Raw genomic sequence first — 23,505 nt, 5'->3', positions numbered from 1 at the left:
GTGGATTGCGAATATATTTGTACACAGTGTTGTAGTTATTTTGAACCTACCTTCGAGCACCATGGGAATACTTTCGTTGTACTCGTTGAGCATTGGTTGGGTTAATTTGGCGAACCGCTCTGTTGGTTCATTGACAACATCGATATTATCTACATTTTCGTGGATGTTGGTTTCGGTTATGTTCGCTATGATATTAGATGAATATGAAACCGTTGCCTGTCTTTCAGGTGCTTCGGTCGGTGTTGTGATATCGTTTAGTTCATTACTGGATACTTCTATACACTCGGCTGCTCTTAAGCCATCTTGTATAGATTTTGTGGCAAACTTACGTGGTTCGGTGCTCTCTTCGAATGGCGTTACGGTGTCGGACGATATGATATGGGATTGCAATGGAACTATGAAATCGCTAACATCGATAATCGCGCTTCGTTCGATTACGGCCTCAGGGGATTGGACTTGATCAAGAGATTCACTTGGAACGGTTTCCAACTGAATGGGAACGTGCAGATCCGACACTTGTGGAGCTGCGTGCTTTGTCTCAGTTTCTTCCGGGGATTTCAATAGGCCTAACGAATCGTGCGCCAGGGTTTCAGTTGTCCACGCCCTAGTATGCTCAACGATCACACTGGTAGCACTTTCTTCAACTGATTCCCTTTCTTTCAAGCTTTCAACAGCATCAGAGGTACCCACAGTTAGTTTTGTTGGTAGTTTCAATCCTTCAAATACTGGTGTTGCGTGTTTTTCGCTTGTTTCAATTTGATTAATACCCTCTCGTATGCCTTCGTAAGTAGCTACTTCCGTTATTGTTTTCTGTTCGAATTCATCAGTTCTGACAGCTGCCTCAGAGGTTTGTAGTGTTTCCGGTTTTACGTCGCCGATCGCAATGAATGCTTCGGGCTGTTCCACGGATAAAGATTTCTGCTCATCTGGAAACACTGCTCTAGCGAGCTGCGAGTCTGTTGGCGTTGTATCGTACTTTTTCAGTCCTTCATAGACAGATGTTTCAGAAGTGATCAATTGGGTCGTCATTTCGTTTGAAGTTACTGTAGCTGAAGAGAGTTGTTGGGGTTCGGTTTGGACGACGTCAAGTTCGTCTAGAGGTTGGACTTGTTGTACACTTAAAGACTTCAATGCATCCGTAGGCATTACCTTTGCGGTTTGCCATTCGATCTCCGCTTGACCCATAAAGTCCTTCCAAGCTTCAAAGATCATCGCTTCGGTAACGGTGGTTTGTTCGTGTTCATCTGACTGAACCAAAGCCGAAGTTGTTTTGGTTATGAACCGTTCAACTTCACCCGTTTGTTGGAGTGACATTACCTGTTCAACTGTCAAAGATTTCAGAATTCCGTTGGAAATCACTTTGGCACTGTGCTCTTCACGCTCGAGTTTGTCGATGAAATCTTTTATGCATTCAAACACGGTTGTTTCCGTGGCAACGAGCTCCTCGTGTTTATCGCTCTTAGCAACCACCGTCAAAGGTTGTAGCATGACTTCCGGTACTTCACCGGTCCACAGAAGTGGTTCAATCTGTTCTATCGTCAGGGACTTCAAGACATCCGCCGGAATGAGTTTGGCCGTGTATGAGTCCAGCTCCGGTTTGCCTGCATATTCTTTCAGTCCTTCGAAGGTTGTAGTCTCCGTTGTTGTGGTAACCGAAAATTCATCGGTTTTAATGACAGCTGTAGTAGTTTTTGAACTTTCGGTTATCATTTCCGAAAGACCATGCAAAGGTTGAACCTGTTCAACGGAAAGCGATTTCAGCTCATCAGTTGGTACGGTTTTAGCCTTTTGTCCTACAGTTTCCGCCAAGCTGATTCCTTCCGTAGCTTTCTGTTCTGCCACTACCTCAGTTACGGTCATTTCGGACATCGGCTCGAGGCTAGCACCTGCTTGGCGTTGTTCTGGAAGGATGACCTGCTCCTGTGGCGTTATCTGTTCGTAGGCTAGAGTCTCCGTTACTGTGGTTTGTTGCCACGTCTCTTTGGAGGCAATGGCCGATTGTTCCGGTTTTGGTTGAACATCCACACTGGAGACATCTTCGGCGACTTCAACCTGTTCTACTGTAACTGATTGCAATGTTTTAGCGGGCACTGCCTGAGCTAGGTAATCCTTTGCGATGTCTTGAACACTGTATCCTTCCTTTTCGCGTTGTTCGCTTACTACTTCGGTGACTATCAGTCCAGTGTTTGGCTGAATCATTACGTCAGCAAGCTTTTCATCGGGTTTGATGGACTCCTGGATGATGTTGGCATCTTCATACACCATTGTTTCGGTTTCGGTAGTTTGTTCAAAGTGGTCTTTCCTAACGGTGGCAGATTGCTGCAGAGCCGCCTGTGTGACATCTCCGAGTTGATCGGTTGGTTGAACTTCCTCCACTACCAAGCTTCTCATCAGTCCTTCCGTAACAGGTTTTGCAGCGAAGTCTTTTGCAATATCCTTTACATCGAAGCCTTCGCGTTCTCTTTGGGCTGCAACCACTTCGGTCACTACCAGTTCGGTGTTCGGCTGTAGTGAACTATCTGCTCGTTTCTCTTCCGGGACGACCCTCTCCGACGGTCTGCCCAGTTCTTCGTAAACCATAGTCTCGGAAACTGTAGTCTGCTCGAACTCATTCTTTCGTACATTTGCTGTGCTGGTTAATGTTTCCGGTTGAGGTATGTCACCGGCAGCGTCAGCCGGTTGAACTTCTTCGACGGTTATGGATTTCAGCGTGTGCGACGGCACTTGTTTGGCCGAGTAGTTCTTCGATATCTCTTCGACGCTGTATCCTTCGGTTTCCTTCTGCTCGGAGACGACTTCAGTTACCACCAGCTCCTGCTTGGGCTCGAATGATGGAGCTATCGCCTTCTGTTCGGGTAGAACGGATTTCTCGAATGGTTCAAAGTGTTCCAAAATGGTTTGCTGGGCCACTGTAGTCTGTTCAAATTCGTCCTTTCTAACCTGAGCAATCGAAACGCTACGCTGCTCGGACAAAACATCCTCCGTCGTGTTCGATATGATGACTTCCTCCACGATCAGAGATTTTAGGGAATGAGATGGAAGTGATTTTGCAACGTACTGGCTAGCAATGTCCTGTACACTGTAACCTTCCTTCTCTTTCTGCTCGGCTACCACCTCGGTGACCACTACTTCAGTGTTGGGCTGCAGGGTTACTTCGATCGACTTTTGCTCTGGCTGTATTTGCTCGGAAATCACATCAATGTTCTCCAAGACCACAGTCTCGGAAATGATCTTCTGTTCAATTTCACTAGTAATCGGTTTTGCGTGAGTGGTTTGTGCTTCCAGGCTGGAAATGTCGGCAACAACATCGGCCGGTTGAACTTGCTCGACCACAATCGAACGAAGTGTATCCGATGGAACCTGTTTGGCAACGTAGTTGCTAGCAATCTCCCTGACATCGTAGCCTTCCTTTTCCTTTTGTTCTGCTACAATTTCCGTTACTACCAATTCACGCATGGATTCCACGTTGGGGTTTGCCGATTTTTCCGTTGGTTTCTCCTGGGTGTACTGACCAATGCCTTCGAAGATGTAGGTTTCTGATGTTGTTGTTTGCTCCAGTTCTTCCTTGGTAACGGAGGCCGTCTTTGAATCCGTGCTGGGAGCTAGCAGCTTTCCGAGTACATCCGATAGCTGTACCTCTTCCACGGTTATGGATTTCAAAGTATCCGAAGTAAGCTTCGCTGTATAATCCTTTGCGATATCTTCCACGCTGTATCCTTCCTTTTCCTTCTGCTCGGCAACTACTTCCGTTACCACAAGTTCGTGAATTGGAGTAACGGTCGTATCTGCCGTTTTGTGATCGGAGTGGACCGTTTCGACGAATTTCGTCGCAGATTCGAGTGCTATGGTTTCCAGTACTTGTGTTTCGTCCAGTTTATCATCCCGACAGATGGCGGCCGAAGTGGTGGGTTGTTCCTTTACGAGACTATCCACATTTTCGGAGGACAGTGTTTCTTCGACCGTAACCGATTTTAGTGTGTGCGATGGAACCGTTTTGGCAACATGATCTTTCGCAATGTCCTCCACACTGTATCCTTCTTTTTCCTTCTGCTCGGAAACGACTTCCGTAACAATTAGTTCCGTGTTTGGTTGATACGAAGGTGAAGCAGTTTTCAGGTTCGGTTGTTCTTCTTCAGGCAAGCGTTCGGAACCTTCGTAGATAGTTGTCTCGGAAACAATGGTTTGTTCGAATTCTTCGCTCTTAACTGCCGCCGTCGACGAAAGCTCTTTCGGTTTCTTCAGTTCATCTACATTGTCGGAGAGAAGAACTTCCTCTACCGTAACCGATTTCAACGTGTGTGATGGAACCGTCTTGGCTGTATTCTCCCTTGCAAGTTCAGCGATGTTATAACCTTCTCTTTCCTTTTGTTCTGCGTTAACTTCCGTAACGACCAGCTCGGTGATTGGAATGATTACTTTTTCCGCCAGTTTCTCGTCGGGCTTAGGACCCTGATCGTAGCTGGTGATGTCTTCGTAGATCATCGTTTCCGAGACAGTTGTCTGTTCGCTTTGATCGCTTTTTATAGCTGCTGTTGCTAGGGAAGTTTCGTGCTTTTCCAAAGTTTCAGAATCTTCCGTTGTTAGGACTTCTTCAACTGTGACCGATTTTAGAGTGTCCGTTGGAATTCGTTTCGCCACGTAGTCTTTCGCAATTTCCGCAGCGGAAAATCCTTCCCGCTCCTTCTCTTCTGATGTAACTTGAGTAACGAGAAGCTCGTTCACCAGTTGCAGCGCTTGGGAAGCTTGTCTTTCGGTTGGTTTAAGCTCCTCAGGAGCTTTTTCAAGATTTTCGTAAACCATGGTTTCAGAGATCACTTTCTGCTCCAACTGATCGTCTTTCATCGTTGCGGAAACAGTTTGGGGAGCTTCTTCAATGATTTTATCCACGGCGTCCGAAGCGAGCGTCTCCTGGACGAGCACCGTTTTCAACGTGTGCCCTGCAACTGCTTTGATCACATGATCTTTTGCAATCTCCTTAACGTCATACCCTTCCTTCTCCCGTTGTTCGGCTACCACCTCGGTTACGACCAGCTCGGAAATGGGCAACAGCGTCGGTTCGGCGTGGCGGGTGTCGAACTCTTGTCGTTCCTGCTGCTTTATGTCTTCGTAGATCATCGTTTCGCTGATAATCTTTTCCTCGAAACGATCGGTTTTCATCAGTGCGCAGGATTCGTTCATCTCCAGTTTGGTAACATCACCAATCGAATCGGTTGCTTCGGTGGTTTCGACAAGGACCGATTTCAGCAGATGCGATGGGACTTGTTTCGCTACGTAGTCTTTAGCGATTTCCGAAACGTCGAATCCTTCACGTTCCTTTTGCTCCGTAATGACTTCGGTGATTGTCAGTTCCCGGTTCGGTGATAGCAGGGCTTCAGCGGTTTTCTGGTCCGGTTGTACCTGTTGCGGTAGTTGGTTGAGGGTTTCCAGAATGAGTAGCTCAGAAATAGTTGTCTGTTCGAGTTCATCGCTTTTGACTGTGGCAGCTGAAGTGGGAACGTCCGGTTTGATCAGTTCGGCTGTAATGTTTCCTACCTGGACCTCTTCTATCAGTACCGATTTCAGTGCATCAGGTACTGTCGGTGTTGCGGTGTAGTTTTTGACTACGTCGGTTATTTTGACGCCTTCCTGCTCCTTAAGTTCGGGTATGACTTCGGTAATTTGAAGGCTTTCTACTGGTTCCAACGTAGATTCGACAGACTTTAGAGCGGGCGCTTCGGGTGTGTTGTATTGCTCGGTGCCTTCCAGGACGACAGTTTCGTGAACGATTGTTTCGTCGAAGCGGTCGTCTTTGACGATGGCTTGTGAGCTTAGTTGAGCCGTTTCCTTGACCTGTTCTACGCTGTCGGAAATTAGGGTTTCCTGAACTAGGACAGATTTTAGAGTGTGCGTAGGAACCGTTTGTGCCGTGTAGTCTTTGGCAATCTCTTGAACATCGAAACCTTCGCGTTCCTTCTGTTCGGCAACGACTTCTGTGATTACCAGTTCGTTGATTGCTTGCAGAGAAGTATCGGCCGTACGACGTTCAACCTCCGGTTGTTCGTACTGTCGGAAGCCTTCGTAGACTGTAGTCTCCGAAATGGTCTTCTCCTCCAATTCGTTCGTCTTGATAATGGCAGCGGAAGACTTCGGTTCCGTGTGGACGAAATCGGCTGCCGAGACATTCGGGAGGGTTTCTTGGATCAACACGGATTTCAACATATCGGTGGGGGTCGCTTTGGCGGTTTGATCCGCTGGCATCTGCGGGGCCGTGAATAGGGATTCTCGTTCGCTGATTTCATGGGTGGTAATCTCCAACTGTTGTTGGGTATCGAGCTGAGTCGTAGCGAACGCTGGTTGCTGGATAATTTTACCATCGAATACGGATTCTTTCTCATTAGCCTGCACCGAACTGACGGCATGCGATTGTTGCAGTGTGAAACCTGGAGTGGCCGTTTCGGTACGTTCGGGGGCTTCCGGTGAAAAGCGTCCCGCTGTGTCTGCAGTTTCGATTTCAGTGATGGCAATGTTTTCCATCGGTTCCAGCGTGGATTCAGCGGTGGCTTCATTCGGAACGGGTGCCCCTTGGTGCAGTGTTTCCTTTTCGTGAATGAATGGTAGTTCCGATTGTCCGATGGCAAGGGTTGTCAGCGATGGCTGAGCTTTGGCAGCTGCTGCCATCTCGAAGGCCGGTAGCTCGGATTCGGTTTCGTTGCTAACAACCTTGGATATCGATACGGTGGTCTGCTCGCGGAAGTCGACCGAAGCCGTTTTCATTTCATACGAATCGGTTTCGAATGGTTTAGTGGTGAGATTTTCATTGACCGTTTGGGTTGTCAGACTTTCTAGTGTTGTGATAGTATCCAGCGCTTGGTATGTGGCCGGTTTTGGTTCGGCGGCCAGTTCGGATTCGCGCTCGTGGGTGGGTTGTTCGGCTATCTGGAGTGGTTCGGTGGAGTACAGAAGAACATCGGCCTTCTGTTGAGGTGGCAAGCGACCCGGCACGTAGATGTCTTCTTTTTCGGGAGCGTTGAGCACATGAGTAGTGTAGGATTTCTGTTCGATAAACACTTTGCGGGCCGTTTCCGTCGGAACTGCAAGCTCCGGGTAGAACTTGCTAGGACGATCTTCAGCTATTGTTTCACTAGCTTGGATGGATTCAGAGGGTAAGAACTGATACTTGGGTACTACCGAGGGTAGTTTCATTTGAGTATCGAACGTTTCTTCCTTCTCGGCTTTGTGAATTTCGGTAACTTCAACGGATTCCTTCGAGAGTACGTTAGCATACGCTCGGCTGGCTAGGGGAGTCTGTGGGAGAGTGAGACTCTCCTCGGATTGAGAACTGTAGGTTTCTTGAATTATTTTGGCATCGTGGGTAGACAGTTTGACCTTAGCGCTAGAAAGTGTATCGCTAGGAATGGATAGATCAGTCGTGGAGTCGTGTGTCAGAGATTCAGTAATCTGTAGGGGTTGGGTGGGAATCAGTTCGGTTTTCGCTAGTTGGGCTATGGGTTTCGCTTGGGTGGTTTCACGAGGAATTTCTTCCGCCATAACTTCGGAAACTTGCACCGATTCGTTAAGACCTATTAAACTGTACTTGGGAACTGTAGACAATTTGGAACTATCGAGAACCGCAGTGTCGGTTTCACGCTCGGAGATGAGGATTTCTTCGGTAACCATCGATTTCTGAGCGACTATGTCAACCGACGCACTGGAACGTTGCGGTTCGGTAGGTTCCAGATTGGTAACCGTGGCAAGAATCGACGGTAGGTTGGAGATTTCAGCAATCCCCACCGGAAGCTGACAGGTTTCTTGCGTGGGTGATCGCAGAAATTCAAGGGCCATTTCATCCAACATCTGCTCCTCACTTGGTAGCAGCGGCTTCAGTGGACGCAATTGTGTTTTCTGTTTCACTAGGGCTATGCTTTCATCTTCTACGGTCTGTATGGTTTCGGTAATTTCTTCGCGTGTTTTCTGTTGCTGCTTTTCTGATTTGATTTTTTTGTGTTTTTTCTTGCTAGCGACTGTGGTGACTGTCGTGGTGGTGTCTTCACGGATGTCGGGTGTTTCTGTGAAATTTATTCGGAATTGGTAACAAGAGTGAAGGGGAATGTCAGAATTTGTGAACAATCCAACGGGTGGGACAGTTATACACTACTGGATTTTGAAGTTCGGTTTGATGTGGATAGAGATGTTGTGGTGAGTGACGGGACAGAATATTTAGGATCGAAGCCAAAAGAGAAGATGCAAATTTTGTTTTGATTGATGCCGTGCAATAAGTTTTGGAAAAAAAGTTTATTGACGTGCAGCTTTTTTTTTGTTCTAATACTTTCTACCTAAAAGGAGACGAGACCAGGCACGTGCAGGCTTCATAGGCTTAAAATCCAACAGACGTGGTGGCAGAGACGGTAGAAAAACGAAGAGTGTTCGGGATGCAACAGAGTCAGTAGAAGGTTCAACGTATGTACAACATGAACGTGCAGTCGCATTCAGGCGCGAAGACAGGCGATTGGATGCATTGAGATACTCCGTACTTACCCTCAACAAGCGTTCAAAGATCCGGCAATTCACTGGCTAGAAGTTCTTCACACGAACAAGCGGCCTCACGCTCAAGCTAGAAAGCAACTCAAACAGCATAAATAATAAGCAGTCTTTGCATGTAATACTATAGCATTTTATTCAAATATTGCTTTTCACTTTTACTTAACCTAGTCGTTCGTTGCGTCATAAAACATATTTTATAGCGTATATAATTTTAAGCAAATAAGCGCCCAAAACAGTTCAATTCAAAACTAAACTCAATTCAGTAGCTCGTCGGTAGTAGGAACACGGTTTTTATAAAAAAAAATCATATGAAAAATACAACACAGTAAAGAAGCGAACAGTAGTAGTGATAGTAGTAGTAATAGCATTGAAATAATAGCATAGAAAAAGAGGAATCGGTAGCAGGAAAGAAAATACAAACGCAACGGGAAAGTTAGGATTTCAAACCTTTAATCTCCAGCTCCTTCTTGGTCATCACCGTCGTTTCTGCAAGTTTTTGTTTGACAAGCAATCAGGCAGACAGGCAGGCAGGCACGTACGAAAGAAAGAAATTGATAGAATAGTAGTTTAGAAAAAAATTCTTCACAGTTAGAGATAGTACTATAAGTAACGATAATTACCGGTTGAGTGCACCTCGGTCGACGAAATTAGCTTAGTTTCCTCGTATTTCTGGAATAGTGTTGCAACAAGCCAAGCGATTTGGTTGGTTGGGTTAAAGAGAAAGAAAAATTTAAGTTCTGATGCTGGGTAAGAGCAACAATAGAGGGCGTTCGAGGACATTGGCAGTCGAGCAGGACAGTCGTCATTGAAGTTATCGATTTGAAAAGCAGCTATTATGCTCAAATAAGAATTCTGTTCATGAAAATATTATTCAACAGAACTTTTTCTGTCTGTCGGAACAGAATCACATTATTTTTATGAACAGAATTATCATTTTGAGTATGCTCGAAACTCCTTTTGAAATTCAAAAATTCTATGACAATCGTTTGAACCTTAAATGATTCCAACTTGCTTCTGCCATCGAACGGGAATTAGTCGAAATTGAAAGGGAGTACAAGTTTGCAGGTAGCAATTAAGCGCATAGCTACATCGGTAGTTCCCACAAATTATTATCAAAGCGGTGCTTAACCTTCTTGGGATATTATGGTCAATACGATCCAAACACTTTTTTTAATCTTAAATGTCAGTATTTTAATTATTTAATAGTTTGATTTTATTAATTGCTAGCATAATAATTTTTCCCGCTTCTGTTGTCTTTCAGACTGCTACGAAAAACTACAACAGCGTTTTAATTATTGGACTTATTCAGTTTTGTCTTCGAAGAAGACTTAAATATATAAATCGAAACGTCGGAAAAGATTAAAATTCTGTTCCAATTTATAAAACAGCTTAAAGGTCAGCAAAAAAAACAGGAAAAATATTCTAAGGAAATCTTAAATTCACCATGTGAGAACTTTTATCATAAAAAAACGGCGTAAAACATTTGGGTCTTATTTATATGAGATAGGAATTTTTTTATAGAATTGTGAAATTGTAGCCAACACAGATACAATATTTTTAGTTCATTCAAAAAGTTTCCGGATGGATAATGTGACCTAGAATGCTAAATAGTGTCAAGTAAGAAAATTAGATTCAGTTAAGATTCCACTTATCTCCACGTCATACAAAAAATGATAGACCATCCGCCATTTTAGGATTCCAAAATAGTGTCAAAATATTGATTTTTGATTTTTAACAACTATGCACCCTCTGCAAAGGTCATAAAATAAGAATTTATGTCCAACATATTGACAAACCAATCCGTTTCTACGAAAAATATTGTCTAGCGATCTGCCACGTTGAATTGTAAATTGAATTCATTGAATTCATTCAAGAGTTGAGATGATTTTCCAAAGAAATTGCTTGAAACAGTTTTTAGATTGGGAAAATTCTCAGTTGAAAAAATAATTTGAAATCAATCAAATTTCAAAACATGCTGTTTGCTAAATGTTTATACTGAAATACCTCGAAGTTTTAGTGAGATTAATTATAGGTCTCTTTGTATGACTAATTTTACCTTTTCGTTTTGATTTCCTATCTTTTCAGGTTTACCATTTCGTTTCTTTGCTTATCTTTTCAGGAAATATACTGAGTTGCTTAATTAATCAATGATTAATTTGACAAGCTTCAGTGGTAAATATTTTCTACTTTAATTTGTGTATTACTGGCAGGATCAACCATGATCATGTCCATTATGCTTTTTATTGTTCGTCTTTTGTTGCTGTCTTTTCGTCGTTTTTTGCGTTTTTGTTATCTTTTCATCGTCTTTTATCGTTGTTTCGTTATTGTTGTTGTCTTTTTATTGACTTTTCTTCATCTTTTTTATCGTTTATTGGTCTTCGTTGCTCAGTTAGTTGCCTTTTCGCCGCTTTGTCAACTATTTTTTAGTCATTTTTGTTCACTGTTTAGACGTTTTTCGTCTTTTTAACGTGTTTTTATGTTATTTCCGTCGTTTCATCAGCTTTTCATCGTATTTTCGCCATCTTCCCATCATTTTTACGTATCGCTCGCTCGACTTTTTCTCGGAGCATAAATAAATAACCCTCGTAGTATAATATGACAGTATTTGACATAATGAACAGTAACTTTGTAGATCGTCATTTATCGAAAATAGAATAAAGCGCACTCGTCATGATACGATTTGAAAATTAACAACATCGTCAAATGGCAGTGTTAATGATGAAAACGAGCGAAGAAATATAACACCGTCCTAACTGACGTGGTTTTCTCACATGTCAGCGTTTGATATATTCAACAATATTGCTATATCTTCGGAAATTATTTAGGTAGTCATTTGGTAAAAATAGACTACGCAGCAATATTGGTGTAACTTATCTGACAGCATCATTTGATATTCTGAATAACTTTGACGAAGATGCACACTTTCAATGTAATTAGTTAGGCGGCATGAATTGAAACTAAGCTGGCAGTGAATTGATACATTATATGACTTTACGGTAGATGCGAAATTTTTAGGTAATCTGGTAATGTCATTTGACATCATTTGATAGACTGAATAACTTTGCGGAAGACTTTAACCTTCCATATTGGCACTAATCGAAGATTTCTATAGAGCCATTTCAACGAGAAAACCAGGGAATAACCTGATAGTGTCATATGATATGATACATAGAACAACCTTGCCGAGGTCTCAAATTCTTAAGATCGTTAGATCACAGCACCATCTTTGAAATAAATTTCCCAATACCCAAGGAAGGTCAACCCGCCAGTAATCTGCTACCGGGGAACTACCGATGCACCGCAACATTCAGAGTTCAAACCTCATCGGCCTGTTCCAGTTTCCACTCGTGCATGAAGAAGTCCTCGGGCGAGAAGTGTGTGATGATTTCCTCCACGCTCGCGTGGTTCAGCTCGATCATGCGCATAAATGCTCGGAATCCGGCGGTAGCAGCCAGCTGTGTTTCGTCCATGTCGGTTTCAGTCAGAATTTCCGTCACTATGCTGGCGTAGCCTTCGCGTTCCAGCAGCAGCACCAGTGCCGATTGCGATTCCGGCGTCTTCAGGGCCGGGAAGTGATCGGACTGGTAGAAGCTGTTGATTTCGCTGACCGAAACGCCGTGCTTGACCATGTAGGCGATCGTGGCCAGCTCGCGCAGTGGAGACTCACCAGGTCCGAAATCGGTCGCCTTAAGGTTGGTGAGAATTTCGTTAACCTGAACGGAGTGTTTCACACTCTCGACGTCCGAGACGTCCAGCTTCTCGGTGATAACCATACGTTCGAATTCTTTCACCGTTTCGGTGGTGACCACCTCTTCGATGATGGTTTCACGGTGTTCCTTGAACTTTACCGTTGCCATATCCTTGGCAATCTTCACATCCTGGGTTAGTTCGGAGGTAGTGCTCGTCGTGAGCGTGGTTGATGATTCCTGAGAGAACTTGACTTTCTCCTGCAGAGAACTCTCCAGTTCTTGTTTCACCATATCTTCGATTACCTGAGTTTCCTTAGTCTTTCGCTTCTGTTCGCGCAGACTCTTGCGTTCTGCCTTTCTCTTCAGTGACTCCTCTGACTCTTCAATCACAACCTCGACCTTTTCAACCTTCGCCTTGCCATTTCGGGTTCCGTTTCGTTTGGTTTGTAGCAATGCATCCAGTTCCATTCGTTCTTCATCAGTCATCGTCTGTGTGGTCGACTCGACAAGCTTAGCAACGGATTCGCACTGTCCGGCTTCGCTCATTGCGCGACACTTGTAGAAACCGAAATCGGACACCTCGACCGGATAGATCGTTAGCGAGGATACGTGCTCTTCCGTTCGGATCTTGACGCGATCGTTGGTGATCACAACTTTACCGTTGCGATACCACAAAATATCTAGAAGGAGAATTGATCAATGCAGACAATGCAGAGCGGTGTTCTTCGAGTGCAGACGTCTGTTTATGGAGTGTAGTTCTGGACGGTGGTGGTGCTCGATGTTGTGATAGTTTCGGGTGGGGTGTGAAATACGTATAGAGTACACATTGTATCTACCTGGTTTGGGGTTTCCTGCGAAGTGCACTTCGAAGAAGCCCTTTTCCCCGAGCATCGCACGAGAGTCCTTAATTTCAGACGAGAATGACGGCGTAGCGTAGGCAGCTAGAAATGTTAGAGTTTCCATTGGTTAGAGTCGGTTGTTTTTTCATATCATCGATTGCAAACTGCTCTGTTCGGTGGGTGGGTGCGTGACCTCGGGAATGCGAATGGGCGATCTTACCTGCTAGTGTATGCTTCCGAAGATTGCGCGGTTCTTCTCGATTGGGGTAGTTCTGTTACGACAACTGATTAATCTCGAGCATTCAAATGAACACACTCACGCACACACATGAATTAGGAATCCACGTTCCAGTGGAGGTTAGTTGACGTTACCTTCCCGTGTAGTTCGCGTAGCCACCGCAGTACGCTTCCAGTTTGAGAAATTCGACCAACTCTTCCTCGCTGTTTTCTAAAAAATAGGGAATCATGTTTTGGTGGTGTTAGTGTCAAACAAACTCACACTCGCAGAACAAGCTAGCAATTAGAAGGCGTGCTCACTGTTTGTCTACTGCGAAAACGTACACAAATACAGCAAAGTTGCGCTTACAGAGCACACAGACAGACTACAGTTAACAATAAACATAAATCAATGGCTTCATGGGTAAATAAAGAGTGAAGGAAAAGATTTCATTGATGGAAGAAGATATTTCTAGACCCGTTATTGGCGGGCAATGATGAAGGATTGCTAGGAGGTTGGAAATTGTGTATTTACCTTGCAGTGCTTCTTTCATCTCTTCCATGTACTGCACCCATTCCGGTTTCCTGTAGGCTTTGGTTCCAACGATCTCTGTATTTGTGAAACGAAAAACAAAACTTTAGTATCTGACTCGTACAGACCTGGCGAAATTGAGTGCGTCTTTCTTTGTGTAGTAGTGGCAGTTCAGTTTTTAACCAGTACCAAAGTATCTTGAGAGTATGCTAGAGAGATAGTTTTCAATAGATTTGGCAGAGGTGAGTGTTGGAGTGGTGTTATGAGTAATTCAAGTATTTTCTCATTTATTTACAGGGAGTTTTGGGACGAAACGGGATAAAAACACAAACGGGACCTTAGCTGAAACCGCAAACAAATTTCGATTATTATAAAGTCAGCGTTGCCAAAACCTGCAAAATAGAAGAATACTACCAAAGCGATAAATATTAGTATAGCGATTCTACGAGAAATATCAGCCGCACAAAGCAGTTCGGTCCTGAAAGTTGATTTTGTTTTCGAATACCTTCCACTACCAGCTCGGTGGTAGTCATGGCCACTCCCAGGGCGTTGTGTGCTTCGAACGAAATCGTACCGGAATCGTCCGGGTAGATGTCGTTGATGATCAGGATCGACGTGCCGTCGTCGAAGTTCTCGATCTGGAACTCGTCGGACGGAATGATTTCTTCGTTGGCCTTGAGCCAGCGAATCTGCGCCTTCGGCTGTGACAAGACCTTCACCTCAAGTTTGGTAAGTTCCCGCTCCTGGGACATCACAACTCGTGGAAGTTCCTTCACTATTTGCGGTGCGAACTCAACCGGTTCGGCGTATTCCTCCAATGTTGAGATAGACTGAGGAATAGAAGACAGAAAGAACGGAGAACTCATCATTGTGGTACCAATTTGGGTATGATCAGCCACACTAACCTTGTCGGTCAACAAATCCTCCTCGGAGCTACGGAATTGTTCCGAATCGGGAACGTATTCAAACGGTTCGACGTTCACTGTAGTCTTGCAAACCGCCTCGCCAAATTTGTTGCTTGCTATGCACGTATACTCACCTGTGTCCTCTGGGAATACCTCGGAGATGGTTAGCACGCAGCGACCGGTGGTGTCCTGTTGGAAGTGTTTGTCCTTGGTTTCGGTAATCTGCTGCTCGTTGTGGTACCACAGAACTTTGGGAAGTGGCGCTGCCTGAACCTGACATGCCAGTACAAGCTTCTCTCCGTCCATAACACGCGTCGGTTTTATCGCTTCGATAAAACGTGGTGATATATATTCGGTCACTTCTTCGGTTTCGATCGAGTCGAGCACCTGAACGGTAGCAGTCGATGTCACAGAACCGGCCACATTTTCGGCGCGGCATGTGTACGAACCAACATCTCTCTTATTGAACGATTCAATAATCAAGATTGATTTGTTTTCGTCCGTTATGATGCGTGTTTCGTTGGTTGATTTCACGGCAGCGCCCTCACGGAACCACTGGAACGTTGACGTCGGATAGGACTCGACGACAGCCTCCAAGATGCAGACTTCGGCCTCGGCAACCAGCTTCGGAATCAGAGGCTCAACAAAGCGTGGCGCCTTAGCTTCATCCATTTCAGACGAATCCGAGATAGCCACCGAAGCGGATGATTTGGCCTCTCCAGCTTCGTTACGAACAATGATCTCGTACTTTCCTGTTCGATTCTTCGTGATGTTTCTAATTACAATTCTGCTGTAGTATTCCTCGGTAACAATGGTAATTTCCTCTTCCTCAATGATTTCCTTGCTGTTTCGGTACCACTTAACAGTTGGCTTGGGAACTCCAGTGAAACGGCACTCGAACACCAGCGTTGAACCTGTTCGCACAATCTGCGCTTCGAGTGGTTCCACAATCTTCGGAGCAATCATTTCCTCCTTCGGTTTGCGAATCATAATTGACTGTATGAACAAATTGGCTTTACCAACCGCCTTACCAAACTTGTTCTCCGCTTCAACCGTGTAGATGACGGGTACGTTCTGCTTCGGCTTCCTAACAGTCATCTTCACGTGTCCGGTCTCCTCCACGTAGACGGTTTCAATTTCTTCAATTTCCACAATCTCTTCTTCATCTCTGAACCATCTCACCTTTGGAGTTGGAATTCCGTGCACCTGACAGGTTATGACTGCCGTAGTTTTCTTCTCGTCCACCGTGATCTTCATCGGAGACACAAAGGTAGGAGCTTCTCCTACTTCCGGTTTCTCCTGAACTACGATGTTCGCCTTGCTGACCGCAACGCCTGCTACATTTTTAGCTTCGCAAGCATAGATACCCACATGGTAGGGCATAACTGTTGCAATTTCCAGACTAGCCACATCTTCCACTATGTTCATCACATATTCCGGATTGGCGAACAATACCGTGTCATTGAAGTACCACTGAACATCGGGGAATGGTATTCCTTCCACCTTACATTGCAGCCGCACCGGTTGATTCGGTTCGCAAATCTGTGGTTGCAACTTCTCGATAAAGTATGGAGGCTTAACCATCGGTTTCTTGATCCTAATCTTCTCCTCTTGAATCTTAGTTTCCGCAATAGTTTGTTGAGTACTCTCGACAATTCGTTGCTCTTCGCGTACATTCTCCTCCGCCACCTTATCGGTCACATCCTGAACACGTTTCTGAGTAATAATCTCCAGCTCCGGAAGTGGTTGACTATCATCCACGAACCGTCGTCGTTTTTCCTTCTTCACAATATTGGACTGAATCTTCACTTCCATCTCCTTGTGGAACTCCGCATGTTCCTCAATTATCTCCTCCACCGGAACAATAGGCTCAACAGGCGCTGGTTTAATCTCCATCTGTTTCAGTTTAATGCTACGTTGTGAAACCTCCTGCAATACCTGTTCTTCCTCTTCCTCGTCTTCTTCTTCATCCTCCTGAACCTGCTCCGGTGTAATTTCATACGTGCTCAGTTCCTCCCTGAACACCACATGCTTATTGGTTCTAGACTTTCTCTTCTTGGGTTTCTCCAGCGGAGTTTCTTCCGGTATCAACTCCAGCACTTCCTCCGGAACCACCTCGGCAATCGTTTCCGCCACGTGAGGAAGCTCTTCGTCTTCTTCGAACAGCTCAGCTTCCTCCATCGGTGCAACGCTCTCCGTGGCGAAGTGCTCGTGTGGTTTCTTCGGTTTCTTCACCCGTCGCTTGATCTTGGTGACGATTTGCTCCTCGGTTTCGACTTTCACTTCCCGGACGGTTGTGTCCTCGACCGGTTTCAGCTCGATAACCGGTGACACATCTTCGACGATGGCTTCCTGCTTTGGCACGGGCTTCAGTACGACGTCTTCCTTGGGAGCTTCTTCTACTTTCTTCGGTTTAGGTATTGGTTTGAGTTTGATTTCTTCTATGACCGGTTCCGGTTCCTTTGGTTTCGGTTCCTTCTTACCACGGCGCCATGGTGCTGGCTTTTCTTCCGGCTCCGCCGGTTTAATTTCTTCTGGTTCTTTCTTGACGGGTATTTCCTCTTCTACTGGTTTTGGAATTGGTTTCAATGTCACGTCCTCTTTGGGAACCTCTTCCAATGGACGGCGTTTTCCTGTTGGCCATTGCTTCGGCTCTTCTGGTTGTTTTGGTTCTTCCGGCTTCGTCGGCTTTGGAATAGGTTTCAGAATCACCTCTTCCTGTGGTGTTTCTTCAAGTGGCCGACGTTTGCCCTTAGGCCATTCTTTTGGTTCCTCTTCAGGCTCGGCTGGTTTCTCTTTTTTACCACGACGCCAAGGCGTTGGTTCTGGTTTCTCTTCCACCGGTTCCGCGGGAGTGGTCTTCAATGGTTTCAACTCGACTGGTTCGGCCGGCTTTGGTTCCTGTTCTTTTGCAGGCTTAGGAATCGGTTTCAATGTTACTTCTTCTTTCGGTGCTTCTTCCAACGGACGTCGTTTACCTTTCGGCCATTCTTTGGGTTCTTCTTCGGGCTCGACAGGTTTCTCCTTTTTGCCTCGACGCCAGGCAACAGGTTGCTCAACCAGCTCAGCCGGTTTGGGAAGTTCTTCCAGAACAGGCGTTTTTCTGACAGGGGCTTCCAATTCCTCGGGTTGTTCCCATTTCGGAACGGGTTTCAGCTCCACTTGCTCTGGTTGTTGTGGTTCTTCTGCCTTCTTTGGCTTTGGAATTGGTTTCAGTATCACCTCTTCTTTGGGTGTTTCCACGATTGGGCGGCGCTTTCCAGTCGGCCACGTCTTTTCTTCTGGTGCTTCCTCCTCAGGCTTTTCCTTCTTACCCCTGCGCCATGGAGTTGGTTCTGGCTTTGTGTCTTCTATCGGGGGAATTGGTTTCGGTTTAATGTCCAAATCCTTGCTTGGGGTTGGTTCAACCTCTTTTTGTGGTTTTGGAATTGGCTTCAAGACAACCTCTTCTTTAGGTTCCTCCGGAAGAGGACGCCGCTTTCCGGTTGGCCATTTCTTTTCTTCAGTGTCTTCCGGAACAGGGGTCGGTTTCTTTGCTCGTCGCCATGTCGGTTGTTCTGGTGCTTCTTGTTCAACGATTGGTTCCTCTTTGGGAATAGGTTCTGGTTTCTCCAACTCCACCGGTTCCGGTTCCGGAATATCCGGGTAAACAGGCTTTTCTAATGGTTCAACTTCTTTCTTTTTAACTGGTTTGGCCGGTTTAGCGATTATTACCTCCTTTACTTCGATGACTTCTGGTTCAAGTGGCTGTATTTCAGTAACTTCAGTTGCCTTGGGAACGGGTTTCAAGGTAACTTCCTCCAGAGCTTCTTTCGGTAGCTCCTTCTTCTGCTTCGGAGTGGGTTTCAATTTGATTTGCTCTACTGTCTCCGACTCTGGTGGTTTTGGAAGCTCGCGTTTGGGCGCAGGCTTTTTGCCTCGCCGCCATGGCGGTAGATGTGACTCATCATCCACTGGGGGTTCAATCGTCGGCTCTGGTTCTATAGGCTTTTCAGGCTCTTCTGGCAGAGGAACCGGTTTTATAACAAGTGTTTCTACCGGCTCCGGTATTTGTTCTTTTTCCTTTTTAGGAATCGGTTTCAGTGTAATTTCTTCAACTGGTTCCTCCGGAAGTGGTCTCCTCTTTCCGGTTGGCCATTTCTTCTCCTCTGGTTCTTCCGGAACTGGCTTTGGTTTCTTGGCACGTCTCCAGGTTGGTTGTTCTACTTCGGCTACTTGTTCTGGTACTGCTTCTTCCACTGTAGGTTCCACTTGCTGAAGTTCCGCTTCTTTGGGTTGCTTGACGTAGTCAACCTTCTCAAGTTCCATTAGCTCGTGTTCCTCTCTGGGAGTAAATTCTAGTGGCTTTTCTTTTGGTTTGATTTCGGCTAACTCTTTTGGCTCCGTGACAACCTCCTCGACCTCGGCCTTTTTGGGAATTGGTTTCAGTGTGACTTCTTCCAGCGATTCCTTCGGCAGTTCCTTCTTTTGACGAGGAGTTGGTTTAAGCGTAATCTTTTCAACTACCTCCGGCTCTGCGGGTTTCGGAATCTCACGTTTGGGAGCAGCCTTTTTGCCACGTCTCCACGGGGGAAGATGAGACTCGTCATCTTCTTGAGGTTTTTCTGGTTCCTCTTCCACCTTTTCTACTGGTGCTTCTGGAGTTGGTTTGAACTTTATATCCAAGTCTTTGTCCTCATCCGGTGGAAGTTCAGGAAGCGGCTTAGGTTTAATATCCAACTTCTTCTCTGGTGTTGGTTCCTGCTCTTTCTGAGGTTTGGGAATTGGTTTGAGAACAACCTCCTCGGTCGGTTCAGTCGGCAGCGGGCGCCTTTTGCCTGTTGGCCACTGCTTTTCCTCCGGTTCTTCCGGAACCGGTTTCGGCTTTTTGGTTCGTCTCCAGGTTGGTTGTTCTACTTCGGCTACTTGCCCCGGCAGTTTTTCTTCCACTGCCGGTTCCACCTGCTGAAGTTCCGGTTCTTTCGGTGGCTTGACGAAGTCAACCGTCTCAAGTTCCAATAGGTCGTGTTCCTCTCTGGGAGTAAATTCCAGTGGCTTTTCTTTTGGTTTAATTTCACCCAATTCTTTCGGTTCGGGGACAACCTCGTCGACCTGTGCCTTCTTCGGGACTGGCTTCAGAGTGACTTCTTCCAACGACTCCTTCGGCAGTTCCTTCTTTTGGCGAGGAGTAGGTTTGAGCGTTATCTTTTCAACTACTTCAGGCTCCGGTGGCTTTGGAATTTCCCGCTTGGGCGCCGCTTTTTTACCACGTCTCCATGGAGGAAGATGAGACTCATCATCTTCTACGGGTTTTTCTGGTTCCTCTTCCACCTGTTCCACTGGCACTTCTGGAGTTGGTTTGAACTTTACATCCAAGTCTTTGTCCTCTTCCGGGGGAAGTTCAGGAAGCGGCTTGGGTTTGATTTCCAATTTTTTCTCCGGTGTTGGCTCTTGCTCTTTTTGAGGTTTAGGAATTGGTTTGAGAACCACTTCTTCCGTTGGTTCTGTTGGAAGTGGGCGTCGTTTGCCTGTTGGCCATTGCTTTTCTTCGGGAGTTTCTTCGACTGGTTTTTCTTTACGTCCACGACGCCATCCCGGTTGTTCGGGTTCGGGAGCAGCTTCCTTAACTGGTTCCGCCGGTGCAGGGGCCGGTTCAGGCGTTGGTTGGACTGTTTTTTCTTGTGCTTCAAAGTCATATTTTTCCGCCTGTTCAAGCTCCTCACGGGGACTGAGTTCTTTGAGTTTCTTCAATTTTTTCGGTTTTGCTTCTTTAACCTCTATTTCCTCTTCGGCTGGCAGTTCTTCAACGACTGGCTTTTTAGGTACAGGTTTCAAGCTTACTTCCTCCAGCGTTTCTTTGGGAATCTCCTTCTTCGCCCGAGGTGTTGGTTTTAGAGAGATTTGCTCTACCTTTTCGGGTTCCGGTGGCTTTGGAATTTCCCGCTTTGGTCCCGGTTTCCTATTGCGCATCCACGGCGGTAGTTGAGGTTCTTCCGGCTTCTCCGGCTCCTGCGGTACAGGTTCCGGTTGCGTGGGTTTCTTTGGTCCACGCTTCCATGCTACCGGTTGCTCTTCAATTGGTTGAACTTGCTCCTGTTCCTCGGTCTGTTCTACGGTAAGCCGAGAAGTGTCTTCCGTTTCTGCCACTTGTTGCTTTTGAGGCTTTTTGGGGCCTCGCGCCCAAGGAACGGGTTGTTCCTGCTGTTGAATTTCCGTTTGTTTCTGTTCCTCGGTTTGATCCACTTTCAGCATCGTTGTATCCTCCGTTTCGGTGAAAGGCGCCTTTTTTCCACGCCGCCAAGCGACGCCTTCTTGCTGGTCGACTTTGAGTTCTAACTCTTGTTTCGTTTTTTCGATCGTTTCGTCTTGTACGGTGCGATCTACCTTAAGTAGGGTGCTTTCGTCGGTTTCTACAAATTGCTCTTTGCTGACTTGCTCTTCCTCAAGCTTTTTGCCACGTCGCCAGGAAACTGATTTTTTAGTTTCCTTACGAATCAGTTCATCGACCTGCTTGGTCATCTCCAGGATGGAGATATCCTCCTCGTGGCGTAGCTTCGCCACAGTTTCATCTTCCTTAATGATGGACTCAACCATTTCTTCCATTTTCTGCTCGGTAATTTCCGCTGTTTGTAGTTCCTTCTTAAAAGAGCGTAATTCAACCGTTTCCAATTGTTCTTTCTGAATTTTAGGCTTCTGAATTTGCGTTGGTTTTAGCTGTACTGTTTCTAACTTTTCCTTTTCGACTGTTTTGACTTCCTTGGTGGTCTTTTTCAGTTTCACTACCTGTTCGGTCCAGGGTTTGACCTCTTCGCGTTTATCGATCGATAGTGATCGGTCCCGGGAAGTTCGGCGGTCCTGGGAAGTTCGGCGATCTTGCGATGGCCGTCGCCAGGGTGCTGCCGGCGTTCGGGAGCTGCTGCGGGACCTTCGCCAGGGTAAACTTTCGTCGCCCTGTGGTACGAATTCTGTATCGTACTCTTCTTGGCTGCTATCGTACTGACCATTCTGGTAGAGTTGGTTCGCTTGCTGTTGTGTTAGCTGTTGGGACTGTAATTGCTTGGTCGTGTCTTGTTGTTGAATCAAAGTTCCATCCGTAGCGTAGACCTGTTTCAGTTGCTTGCGACGTCCTGCAAGGAGGGCGCATTTCATAGAATGAGAAATAAGGTTACGTTTTATTAATACCTACTGTTGTGACGCAGATGGGGATAGTTAAATTAAAATACTCGTTTGATCTTCGATTTCCTCTTTGGCTAATTGTTAGTGATGGCAACGGCAGACAGCATGCAGGCTAGATGCTTGGAAAGAAGAGGAAAGCGGCGGTCGAAATTTTGCACTCGGATCGACTTGAAAGTTTATATGAACGACCGGAGAGGCCACTGTAAGTCGTTTTGGACTCGTGAAGGTGAGATTTATAGAATGCTTGCTATGCGTAATGAGAACGGCATGTGTGTTTAGCGGTACACGGTTTTGGCAGCCGTAAAGCGCTTAGATGGAACGAAACGGGCGTGGGGTTATGATCATCGTAAAATTTTTCACCGTAACTATCGTTTGCACCTGCGAGCGAGGTTAGGTTGAATCGCTAGAGACGGGGAGCCCCTGATGCCGGGTGCTGTGCACCATAAATTCAAGTGTGTAGCGTTACGTTGGCGGCTTCCAATGGCCAGGGATGATGAAGTGTGATGGAAAATCTATTTTTGGCAACCGATACCCTAATGTGTTGGCACGGCATGTCGAATCGAAAATGGGTAATTGTATGAGGCACGGAATAGCACAGCACGCGAGGTACATGACAAAGCACCTGAGCGCGATGTTTACCAGCTGGCCGTGGGATGCGAAGCGTGACTCAATTGTGGATTGTGGATGGGAAAAACATGTAGCTGCTGATTTTCGGGGCAGATTTAGGAAGAATCAAGGAAAATTTATCTACGCCAACGATCGGGGAGGCATCCTTTAAAATAGATTTGTTCATAACTTTGACAAGTTCATCTACGTCATTTATTTTGGTAGATTATCTTGGGTGTGCCATTTTTTGGACGGCTGTAAATTGTTTAATTAATTGAGATGTATCCTTAGTAGGGATTTTTAAAAATCTTTGCAGTATGGAACAGAAAAAGTCATCTTCTATTTCAGCTAATTAATTGCGTCTAGTAATTCATACTGAATATCGGTGACTTTAGCATGCACCTCTATAAAGCTATTTGAAAACTTGCCAGTCGGCTCGGTAAAATTGGATTAAATTAAAGTAACTGATTCAGATGGTATTACGAACCAAATCAAGCAACAAGGAAAATGATTCAAAGCACACTCAACTACTTAACATTCAGAAGTTTATTTCTATTTTGAAAATATTGGTAGCGGTTTTCTTTTGTAATTGAATAATTCCCGTAAATTCTAGTTTATGAAAAGAAAAAAGTGAAATTTGGTTTTACGATCGATGCATAAAAGATACCAATGCTGTGATTTAAAAGGCTTAATTTTTTGGACGTCTTTGTTCACTATACTCTGGGTAGCACTTTGTGAAAATGAAAACGAAACTGTAACGTTTGAATGAAAGATTTCGCACATTAAGAAATTTTTTACCGCTGCACGGAATTCCATTGTCAGCATGTTGTTGGACAGAAAAAAGGTTCAGCAATTTTGTTGTGTAATGATTTTAACCATTGTGCAATTGTATAATTGTCTAAATTGATTAAAAAGTAGAGTTTCACAATTTTCATTTTTCAACCAATGCACGCGCACTTTTTGCATCCCTTGCTTCCCAGTGTGTGGCGCAGGAGTGTCGGCGACAGAGACAGACGGACACATATCCATATCTAGTTTGTAGA

The 23,505-nt window shown here is 45.4% G+C and overlaps 1 protein-coding gene across 1 annotated transcript in view; it reads right to left on the bottom strand.

The window, feature by feature from the left end:
- LOC128736814 (titin) overlaps positions 1 to 23,505 on the bottom strand; it is a 251,582-nt gene that overhangs the window by 34,889 nt on the left and 193,188 nt on the right. The window contains exons 27-32 of the mRNA XM_053831305.1: positions 18,016 to 21,807; positions 17,543 to 17,733; positions 14,702 to 17,215; positions 14,302 to 14,626; positions 13,800 to 13,874; positions 51 to 8,045 (exon numbers count right to left, since the gene is read on the bottom strand). Coding sequence (XP_053687280.1) covers positions 51 to 8,045; positions 13,800 to 13,874; positions 14,302 to 14,626; positions 14,702 to 17,215; positions 17,543 to 17,733; positions 18,016 to 21,807 — 14,892 coding nt within the window. The remainder of the gene's footprint in view (positions 1 to 50; positions 8,046 to 13,799; positions 13,875 to 14,301; positions 14,627 to 14,701; positions 17,216 to 17,542; positions 17,734 to 18,015; positions 21,808 to 23,505) is intronic.

Source organism: Sabethes cyaneus, chromosome 2 (assembly GCF_943734655.1).
Source record: "Sabethes cyaneus chromosome 2, idSabCyanKW18_F2, whole genome shotgun sequence".
Lineage (NCBI taxonomy): Eukaryota > Metazoa > Arthropoda > Insecta > Diptera > Culicidae > Sabethes > Sabethes cyaneus.
This window is presented reverse-complemented; position numbering and strand designations above follow the sequence as displayed.